This window comes from Rhipicephalus microplus, chromosome 3 (assembly GCF_043290135.1).
Source record: "Rhipicephalus microplus isolate Deutch F79 chromosome 3, USDA_Rmic, whole genome shotgun sequence".
Classification (NCBI taxonomy): Eukaryota; Metazoa; Arthropoda; class Arachnida; order Ixodida; family Ixodidae; genus Rhipicephalus; species Rhipicephalus microplus.
Window position 1 is genome coordinate 28,303,165 of NC_134702.1, and position 11,848 is coordinate 28,315,012.

At 45.7% G+C, this 11,848-nt stretch overlaps 1 protein-coding gene across 1 annotated transcript; it reads right to left on the reverse strand.

The window, feature by feature from the left end:
* Positions 1–2,839: 2,839 nt before the first annotated feature.
* On the reverse strand, positions 2,840–3,700 carry LOC119160070 (peptidyl-prolyl cis-trans isomerase NIMA-interacting 1). Its single transcript, XM_037412809.2, has one exon. It carries the CDS (start codon positions 3,600–3,602, stop codon positions 3,105–3,107), a length of 498 nt encoding a protein of 165 aa, XP_037268706.2. The 5' UTR covers positions 3,603–3,700; the 3' UTR covers positions 2,840–3,104.
* Positions 3,701–11,848: the final 8,148 nt, after the last annotated feature.

Genomic DNA, 11,848 nt, shown 5'->3' on the forward strand with positions numbered 1-11,848 from the left:
TGCACACGCAAATGCTACGAAACATTTAGTTTGGGTGACGATGGAGGCTGCAATGAGATGTCGTTGAAGTTGCGAATGCCTTTGTCCGTCAGGACAGCATATGACTAGAGAGTCTTAGTACAGCGGAATGGTGCTACGTACGCATCACGCAAGCGCCTTGCGTTACGTAGCGTCGTTTGCCACTAATCGGCTTTTAGTACGCCGTAGTACCCGCGTACGCAACGAGCGTGAAGCATGTTGCGCCATCTGGTAGATCAAAATAGAAGCACGTGTTGTTGACAGCCAAATTGAGCCAATCCAAGTGTTATAACCAGATTATGGCCATATTTTAATCCACAGAGCCAGTCGGTGCTTGCCAAGGTTACAGTGTACTAGAATAGAGGCAGTGTGCTCACAGGCGGCGGTGGGTGACCCACTTTGTGTCGACGCCGAGAGGCGGCGCGGCTCGCAGCGTCACCTGAAACTCCTTTGCGCGCCGAAGTAGAGAGCCACAGCGCAATTGTTGAAATGCCAGAAATTATGCAACGTTCGCGACATGCAATGCACGACACTTCTTTTGGGGCATCTTATCAGTGTGCAGGGCGTGAAGCAACTGACATTGTATTATTTTCCGGCCGTTTAAATGTTCAAAGTGGTTTCGCTAATGCAGCGGTCATGTCGACTGTGGTTCCGAGGTGCGAAAAACACTACGCACTTTTTTTTTTCGCAAAGTCAGAATTAAAATTTTGGAGTTTAACGGGCCGAAGCCACACTTTCGCTATGAGGTGCGCCATAGCGGAGGGCTGCAGGTTAATTTAGATCCCTTTAGAATTTTTAACGTCAGCCGAAATGCCGACACACGGCTTGTTTCGTTTTTCTCCTCCGTCAGGAGAACAGCCACCGCAGCTAGGATCGAACACACGTCCTTGGGTTGAACAGTACAACGCCTTAGACAGCCTCCACGCCGGGTTTTTCTTGATTACGTGCCTGCTGCAGGAATGCGCGCCCCAAAACCCAAATTTTAACCACCATGACAACCACGCACGACGCTTAACATTTAGCATCGCTGCTTCGAGACTTTAGGTGATGATTGGTGTGTGGCGTGATTCTTGCTGTAAACAAGACGTAGCATCATTATTATCAACAGCCTGTTAGGTCCTGCAGGACGGAGACCTCTTTCATTGATTTACACCCGCTCCTGTCCTTCCCTGCCAGAGTCCATTCCATTCATTGCCTCTGAATTTTCATATTTCGTGTATCCATCAAGTTAATGACGTAGCAAATTAAAAATAAATGATAAAAATTCATGTAAATTGATGAAATAATGTTTATTTACAAATAAGTGATGAAAGAATTTGCACAAGAAATATTAGGGTAAAAAAAAGGCTGAATAATGGCAAATCGAGGCATTTACACATTGATATGCACCATTACTTGGAAGGAGTCTTTAAACAATAACAAAACGACAAGCAATGCTCGGGCTCCGCTGGAACGTCATCCTGTGTGAAGTCGCAGTCCTCCCCTGAATCACCAATAGCAGCCCGTGGAAATTCAGTACAGTCAGTCTCGAGAGCACTTCGGCTCTTTTTCTTTGCGGCTGCATGGTCATTTTCGCACATCTTCCTTTTAGCTCTCTGTTTTGGCATCTTCTTCGTGAGGTACTGCGGCAAATTTGGAAGAATCGTGGGGACGGAGTTTTCCGACAGCATCGGTTTATCACGAGGAATGCGTACCTCTTTGCCATCTATATGGTGCACGAACTCCTTGATAACGAACCTCGGTTAGAAATGCAGTTCGCAGACCGCAGAAAACTCATCCAGTTTCTTATGTGCACGGTGGAGATTTCTTTCCCACTCCTTCCGCCGTTCTTCATCACGCGGGACGCTGAACAAAGACGCCTGTGGTGCATCCTGCACACGACTGTACCCAGTTCGACAACCGGGCGCAAAACAGTAATTTCGACGGCGGTTAGGCATCTTCACGAACACATACTACACAATGATCCAAGCATAAAGCACAGAACACGCACACGGGGTACCCACGTTGATCCAATCGAACTGAACTGACCGAACCAGCCCCGTCCGCCAACACGGCCAACACGAACCAAGAGAAGTTTTTCAGGTGCGTCAAGCGTCAGCGCCCCTGGTGGGCATCGTGGATGTCGACACAGAGTGCGCTACGGCGGAGCGCCGCAAGGATAGGGCAGTGAGCACACTGCCTCTATTCTAGTACACTGTACCAAGGTGTAGGACGTGGTGCTTTCCTTCGATGCCGCCATTTTGCAAAACGAAGTCTCGCGTTTTCGCGAACTTGTTCGAGAGCGGCGCGATCACCTCATACGTACGTAGCGGCTGCGTACGTAACGCGTTACGTGCGCGTTGCGGTCTGCGCATGCGCACTACACAGAACGTGGCGTCCTTACGTACGCAACGCCGCCACGTACGCAGTACTAAAACTCTCTACTGTCTCAAGAGCGTCGGTTATGGACGCCTTCACTTTCCCCCAACCTCAAAAATGGAGGAGACGCTGATAACCCTACTGATAAAATAAACAGCAATGCCGTCAATTGAATATGTTTGTTGAATTAGGAAGCACCAAGTTACATTGCCTCCGGAGAACTTATGTACATAAAAGTACGGAACGACACACCCAATATCCATTGCCACGGAAAAATATAAAAAAAAAATAGTTTTTCTTAGCTAGGGAACGCAACCAACACAAGGGGCAACGAAACCAGCTTTTTGAACTTGTCACTGTTAAGTTGATCTCAGCTCAATAGTCTACCCCACGGTCTACCCTCTTATGCAAGTCGGAAAACGGCAGCTTTACAAAAAAAAAAAAAAAGACAAGGCAACCAAACTCTTATTTCAACCAAACATTTAATATGACTGATAAAGCAAAAGTTACACAGGAATGGAAACAAAACAGCGACAACTTTTCGCAAAACACTTCCAGTGCGTGACCCACTCTGTCAGCATAATATGAAATGTTCGTGCTGTAACCCTCGACATCTGCAGCGCGCCGGAGGGCCCGTCAAAAGTCACACTTGTTCGGTCCAACAGTGGCCGAGTCATTCCAACCATCGACATCACGCAGCGGATGCAGCATCGAGTGCATGAAAACTCCTAGGCGGTTCGCAGGATCAGGTGAACGCCGGACTCCGTGAACACGGGCTCGGACAGCTCGCCCACGTTCAGCGCGAAGGCAGCTTCCTCGAAACGCTTCTGCGTAGCACCGCGGCCGAAAATACCCAGGTCACCCTTCCTCTTCGCAGAGTTGCAGTCGCTGTACATTACCGCCATCTCTTCGAACTTCTTTTCGCCGGACACAATCTGGTCGCGGTAGCGCTCGATGAGGGCGAGCGCTTCGTCTCGCGTTCGGGTGATGTGTTCTTCGCGCCATGAGGAAGGCCGGCGCGACTCGCAGTGCTTGAGTAGTATGTGCGAACACCGTACTTGAGCGCTCCCGATGACTCCCAGGTATCCGACGTGCGCGGGCTCTTTAGGAGTGTCCCACTGGCTCTCCATTGTGAGAGAATTCAGATAATAAACTTCACCCGTTGATCGACTTAGCCGCTTTTCCCAGCCCGCCGGAAGACCGCACGAACTATCACCGGCCGCCATTTTGCTGCTGTATATGGTAATCTAATGACACCGGACTAGTTACACAACTCTGTACACAGCCTTGCTGACGCCCGCAAACAATCCCGCAACCGTGCCGTGAATTTCCCACTTGGCATTCATCGCGCCACCTTTCTGTCAAGATTAAGTTTGTCTTTTTGTGTTTTATCAAGTGACACTATTTAAATTACAGTTTCCGTGCACGAGGTTGCTAGGTCACAGTTACAATGTTGTTATTAAGTTTCATTTGTAGGCAGACGGGAAGACAGATACAAATAGATACAAGATGCAAACACGCTCATTCAACTGATTGCCGCGGCAGTCGCATGCGACGTGCGCGCCAACTACAGAAGAAGCGGATAGCATCCACAATAATGTCGGAAGTTGTACCGTTGCGCTTGATTGCACTACAAGGGCCGTTTCAGTTTATTCAGTGCATCCACCATGGCGTGTGCGTTTTTGTGCGCGTGGATTTGAGCCGCCCGAAATACTCGACGAACTTTGTATAGTCGGGCGATGGCGCTTCCACCACGGAAGAACTATATATCTCCTTGCTGGTTCTCTGACTTACTGGATAGAAAAAAAAAAAAAAGAAATGGGTGGTGCTTGGCGGTGCCCAGAATCGCGAGTATCCTCGCGAGCAAACGCAAGATAACTCCATGCAGTCGATGACAAGCAAAATGTAGCGGCGCGGAGTCACTATAAACAGCCATTTACCCTCGCGTGACCACACTTTGCCATAAATGTAAATGCGCTTTGTGATTATATCATATGACTTCACTTAATTATTAACACTGAGGCCTCCTCCGAAGCTAGCTTTAAGAGTGCTTTCGTTGAAAAAAGTAAATGATAAGAAAAATGTGTTCGGACTGGATGTAAACGCTTTTTATTGGGGGAGGGGGGTTATGACTCATAACATACGATGTAGTGTTATGGGTGTCTGGAATATACTGCCCTCAAGATAACGGCGAGATGAAATGATGGTACGGAGCAAAATGCCAAGAGATCAGGCCAGAGCTTCGAAAAGGAGGTTCAAAGGCTATTCAAAGTTTGTTTGAGCAGGAGCAGCTCTGTATTATATACAAGCATGAAGTTCAATTCATTCGGATCTGCATGTTTCCTACAGAGATCAGTATGCGCAGAAGTAATCAAACAGGGAAGAAAAAAAAAAAGGGGGGGGAGATGCTTAGATACCTCTTACCTATAATGTGAACTATGAATGCCTGTGAGCAAATGAATCCTGGTCAAAGTAAAACAAGAATTCAGCAGTAATCAGCATACATCAAACAGAAATTTAAGCGACCCGCTGATTGTTTTCGGATGCATGTTTACCTTGTAGAAAATACGTTGATTTCCTATTCGTCGACTCAATAACACATTTGCATATTCTATTCCAGCCACCGTCAGTCTCATATCTCTTTCTAATTACATTGTCTAGTTACTTCTAGTTATTTCACTTTGGCTACAGGAGGTTCACACCACTTTTCATTTATGGTTATATGACACCGACAACCACATTCTGTAAGGTTCCTTCGCGAGAAATGAATGAAAATGTACATGTGCTGTCGGCAGGTGGAGAGGCGTTACTTCAAATTGAGTTCATTTCTTGAATGAAGGTCCACAATACGCGCTATCACTGAGGCTGAAAGGACGGAAGGAGCACAGAAAATGACTAAATATACATAATAAACGTCTTGTTCAGCTATGCAGCCCTGAAAGTGCTGTGCTGTAGGGACTTTAGGGTCCGTTTGATTGAGCTTGCTTGCTCTGATGAGCGTCGACAGCACCACACGAAGGTTTTTCTCTCCCGGTGATGGATTTATGAGCACCGCATTGAGAACCTATCACACGTTCTCCCATAGTGTTTCAATTGATAGGTAGGATGTGAATTTCCCAAAGAAACGCAGTAGCTCTGACAAACGCCGCATAGGCGTAGTTGTTGAATATATGTTTTTGAATGCTGAAGTTCTTAAGAGTTGCACTTAAAACGCCTTCCGCTTATGTCAAACTCGAGCCGTTAAAACAACGTTTTCGTCACTTTTTCAAACATTTTCATCTCTTAACTCCTTCGAGGTCTTCAGAACGCGGGACTTGCGTTCCGGCTCGCAGAATTCTGCCTTCTGCCGACGAGTAAGCGTTGGAGTCCGTCAAATCGACTCAACGTTACGATTTTGTCGTCATAATCTCAATTAAAAAAAAAAAGAAAAAAGTAAAATATTATATAGGTTACCAAGACGAACGTTATGCCAACGTTATATCATATACCTCTGTTTCACGCGCGCGAATCAATGGCGAAGAAAGAATGATGTTTACCGGGGTCGAGTGGGAAGGCCAATGACAAAAAGGTGGGGAACTTCTGCCTTGCACGTTGACTATGTTTGCTTCATGGAGAAGGAGGGGGGGGGAGACAAAATTGAGGATTCTGTTTCCCTCCTACTCCCCCTTACTTGCACAAATGCTGAATTCGCTCCGTTACTGGCCTATCATATGCAACAACACACAGACGAAAAAAACGCGCCACGAACGGAACCACCACTAACCCCCCTTTCTTGTTCTTAACTCAGCAGTTTCTCCCCAATACGAAAGGTTTGATAGCTGATGTCGGCCTTGCTTCCTCATAACAAACGGTATTGCCCAAGCGCCATTCCTGACCGACAGGGTTGTTAAATTTCAGTCGACGGTACGAAAGGGGTCCGGCATATTCAATATTTGCGTTCAATATACCTCCCCATGACGCAGACCCGCTGTAGTATATAGGCCGTGGAAGACTGGGCTGCTGGACTGCACGAACTAGAGCCAAAGTGTCCCACCACAACCGCACAGCGCAAGCGAGCTCGTATAGTTGTGAAATGAGCCTGGGACAGTTCGGAAACGCTATACGACGCGTGCGAAAAATTATTTCGCGAGGTGTGATCAGCGATCTAGGCAGAAAGCATTCTACACGAGCTGCGTTGAATCCCACATCGTTATTTGCACTCGCGTGCGAGAGTTTCATCCCGCCAAGACCAAGAAAACAGACGAACAAAGAAACGAGCAATAAATAAATAATTTTTTTTTAAAAAATAAATGCGTTTGCGTAACGCCATTGAAAGCTTTGACGAAAGAAATGAGCGCTCATTGGGGAATGAGCCAACGTACGCAATATGGACCGCAAATTTTGCGATCACTCAGAAAGAAAGAAAGAAAGAAGGAGTAATTGAGTGAGAAAGAAGGTAGTTTTGGTCCTCTCTGTAAAACCGTCCGATCTAGTTTCGGTCAATGGCTCACTGTAATTTCTATTCGCTTGCGGGTCAGTTCACGTGAGAAACCGTTCTAGTCGGCTTGCGAACTGATATATTCACAAAACTGTGGCCGACCAAGACTTGCGCCTATAAGAACCGACTTAAAGAAAAAAAGAAAGCTACGAGTAATATCATAAAACAACATAAAAAAGAGAAAAAAAACGCACAGCTGCAAAATGATGTATATCTTGACCTGCGGCGAACTAGTGCATTATTCTGGAGTTAAAGAAGCTGTGCTACAGTGTTACCAAAGAAAGACCTGCTGTGTAGGCGCAGATTAGGTACACCAAGAAAACGGGACGAGAGCAGAATTGAATGCATCTAGTGGAAGAGACATCGATAGAAACGCAAAATATAAAAGGCCGAGCGGCCTTTTCATCCAAAGGCGTTGTGATGGCAAATCGGTTTCTTTATTCCTTCCGAGTTGCGGTGTAACGGATTTTCACGACGTTGTCTGGCAGCGGGGAGCTGCATAAAAAGACGTAAAAGAGCTTATGAAAAATAAATGCAAAAAAATATATATCCGCCCTTTTTTCTTCGTCAACCGATACCGTCCAATCCATGTCTGTCGAAGCCTTTCGTTCCCGGGTAATGCGGCACTGTGGTGCTTCTATGATACGTGATCGTGTCGTATATTCAACGGATGATAAGCCCCGCACCCCCCGCACCCCCGACCTACTTTGTGTCCGCCCCTTCCTCCACGCGGGACCCTGTATATATAGGGAACTCTCAAAGTTTTCACCTCGTGCCGGCGTCTTTCACGATTCCTTGTACTTTTTTCTGCTTCTTTTTTTCTTCTATTTAGTTTGGAAACTCGCTTTAAGTTCTCGGCAGCAATCTACGCGGGTTCCCGGATAACGAACGGCAAACAGAAACTGAGCGAGAAAAAAACACACACAAAAAAAGAAACGTCATTTCTTGCCGTACTTAGGTTGCTTACGTCGGCAGGCACATGTAAAAACTGATGTTAATCTTATTTTCCTGTAGCGCCATCTTCGAGGCTTCTATTAATGTGGAAAGAATAGACAGAGAAATAAAAAAAGTTTGGAGATTGCTCAACGCAGCGCCACCGCAGTGTGCCGTCCTTTTTATGCTGCGAAATGAGGCTCGAATTGTGTGGCCTACCGTAGCTGCTGCCGGCGTACGCAAAGTGTTCCTCTTTTTTAAGTAAAGAAAAGAACCTTGCAAATTAGACCGAAACATAAACGTACATCGCACCGAGCGAAATGATGTAGGAGCCCAAGCGACAGAAGCGCAAGACAAGTAATACCACAGGACAAGCCACTGAAGGCACCGGACTGCAGCGCCTTGTGGTGTGGTCTTCTTTTAGAATAATAATATCCGGGGCTTCACGTCCCAAAACCCCGATATGAATATGGCCGGGGGACGCCGTAGTGTGGTGTTCCAGAAATTGTTGACCGCCTGGTGTTCGTTATAACGTGCAGTGACATCATACAACACACAGGGCTCTAGCATTTCGCCTTCACCAAAACGCGACCGCCACGGCCAGTATCGAACCCACGACCTTCACGTCAGCAGCCGAGCATCGCAGTCACTGATCCACTATGGCTGATTCTGTTTTTGTTTTTTGTTTTTCTGTATCGCGCTTCCGTCTTTCATCATCATCATCATCAGCCCGACTACGTCCACTGCAGGACAAAGGCCTCTCCCATGTTCCGCCAGTTAACCCGGTCCTGTGCTTGCTGCTGCCAATTCATACCCGCAAACTTCTTAATCTCGTCTGCCCACCTAACCTTCTGTCTCCCCCTAACCCGCTTCCCTTCTCTGGGAATCCAGTCAGTTACCCTTAATTACCAGCGGTTATCCTGTCTACGCGCTACATGCCCGGCCCATGTCCATTTCCTCTTCTTTATTTCAACTATGATATCCTTAACCCCCGTTTGTTCCCTAATCCACTCTGCTCTCTTCTTGTCTCTTAAGTTTACACCTACCATTTTTTTCTTTCCATTGCTCGCTGCGTCGTCCTCAATTTAAGCTGAACCCTCTTTGTAAGTCTCCAGGTTTCTGCTCCGTAGCTGAGTACCGGCAAGATACAGCTGTTATATACCTTCCTCTTGAGGGATAGTGGCAATCTACCTGTCATTATTTGGGAGTGCTTGCCGAATGTGCTCCACCCCATTCTTATTCTTCTGGTTACTTCAATCTCGTGGTTCGGCTCTGCGGTTATTACCTGCCCTAAAAGTGCACTATTACCTATTTCGAAGCGCTTCCGTCTTTCGCACAGCTTTAAATATTAACGACACATATGAGCGCGATGGCGCATTTCGCCCGTTCTACAAGCGTTTAAAGCACACGACTTACGGCACACGACTTACGGCCTAGAAGACGCGGACCTCAAATGTGCACTGTCTGTATCTTTAATGGTAGTTTCACCTGCGTTGTCGCCCCGCCGCGGTGGTCTAGTGGCTAAGGTATACTCGGCTGCTGACCCGCAGGTCGCGGGATCGAATCCCGGCTGCGGCGGCTGCATTTCTGATGGAAGCGGAAATGTTGTAGGCCCGTGTGCTCAGATTTGGGTGCGCGTTAAAGAACCCCAGGTGGTCGAAATTTCCGGAGCCCTCCACTGCGGCATCTCTCATAATCGTATGGTGGTTTTGGGACGTTAAACCCCACACGTCAATCAATCACCTGCGTTGTCGTGCGCAGTGAACTTACAGAAAACTCGTAAATGCGGATGCGAAGCGGATGATAGACCCGAGGTACGTAATTCCCTATGGCCTGGTGCTGTTCCGTACCATGAAGAAAAAGCCGAAATTTTACCGGGACTTCCGGCACATTCTGGTTGCTCGAAAGATATCTTGCGAGTAGACAGTTCAGACGCTTGCGAGTATACTTGTTGTTTCTGGTGGTGGCGTCTATGCTTTCTTCTTTTGTTTGTACACACACGCACACACACGCACGCATGCGCGCGCGCGCAGCATTTAACAGCGAGCTTTAAAGCATGCAATTTCTCGCGAAATATCGTTGGTCACACCACAGCGTGGATGATAAGTGGTAGCAGGGGAAACAGGCAAGCCAGAAACTGACCGTACCCAACTAAGGCCTGACATCGATTATCGTTATTATTATTATTATTATTATTACAGGCGACATATTGATGATGACGACTTATTTTTATCAATATTCCTTCTGTAACGGCCACGTCAACCTGTGGTCACCTGGCATTTTTCATCGTTTTCTTTTATTACGAAAAAGCAGTGCTTATATGAACTTCAACTCCAGCGTATATACTATTTCTATTCTTTATTTCTATTATTTGACACATAACTGTTGCAATTATTCAATTTTCTCCCTTGTTTATAGACATATGGATGTATGTTTGGAGCACACTCTTTACAACGGTACTTCAACGGAACGGTGACAAGTGTGCCGCCAGACTCGTCAAATCTGGAAAAAAAAAAGTTTTCTCTCTCTTTTTTTTAAGTTGGCTGAATGTCCTAATTTTCAATTTATATGAAATCTGTCTTAATTAAGATGAGAAAATAATGCGAATATATAGCCCAATTCTCTGCCCTTTATGGAGTAATGTCCTCATTTTCCCCACTATCTATTTTTGTCTTTCCTCTTAGTTTTTTGCCACCAATTATACTCTTACCATCTCTTACTTCTATCGCGGGCTTGTTCAGCTTTCCATTGTCGTCCCTGAAAACCAAAGCTTCACGTAGGCGATGTAGGCTCACGCCCAAGCGTACACCTGAGTTTATATCTCCACATTCAATTAGGACATGCACCGTCGTTCCCTTGATCATCGGACAACGTGCGCCCTCCGTTGACGCGAAACTCAAACGACGCGAGGACGCGCAGCGTTTGAATTCAACTACCACAGCGCATCAGGCAGTTCTAACGCGCTATCAGGCCCACCAAATGGCACGCACATCTCTGATTTTCAGTGGTTGGCGAACATAGAAAGCGAAATCACAGCGTGAAATCGACACTCGCGAATGTTCAACGTACCACAACTTTTGTCCAAATGGGTTTAAAACATAAATGCTTGGTTTACGACATGCTGTTCTAATTTTCGTTGTAACTGTCAGTTTAAGCAGAAGCCTTCTCTCCAAAAGAACGTAAAATAATTGACATTTCAGAAACTACAAACAGTACAGTACTAGAGAAATAACTGCGCATTTGAACAACGCAAAAAAAAAAAAAACACGCATAATCTTGTCGTGTTTCTAGGAATGGGCAAGTATTTGGCCGCTTCGAATATTTTAAAGAATATTACAGTACTATATTTCGATTCTACACGAACTTATAGTATTCTAAAATACGAAGTATTCGATATATATGTGCATTAAAGCGCATAGAGCTCGCTCTGTAAATGTAGTTTCACTGCAGCGTATAAATGCTATGCCGTAAAACAACTTATTCAGGCAAGTTCCGCACTGCCGCGATGCCACACTTTAAGGCGAAATATGCATACAACCACCACCTCAATTATTTATTTTTAAGATTAAGACAGTTATGCGGGCTTATTAGCGCTAAGTATAACAACCCCTACAACTGAACGCACTGTACCAGTTATAACCTGCCCCCGACTGCTGTATATTTCTTGATACCATTAAAAGTTAATTTTAGTTCACTTTGATCTAGGAAAAGAAAAAAAAAAAAAACGCCAGGCCTGCGCGGAAGGCGCAGCACAGTCACCGCGAAAGCTAGAAGAGCGGCCTTTTAGAGTCTTTTTTAAAACACTCATTGGGTAACTGCAGCAAGCACATTAACAACTTAACAAAAGCAACACCGGTGTCGCAAATAATCCTACAGAAACAAAGTCAAACCAACATATATTGAATTTGCATATAACAAATTATTGTGTATATCTAGCAGTCAAAAAATTCCTTTGAAATAGTTTCAATTTGTAAAACATTTTATATATCAAATGACCTATATATTACCTTTTTTGTGGGCCCCTTCAGATTCGATATGTTTGAGTATGACTGTAGTATGTGC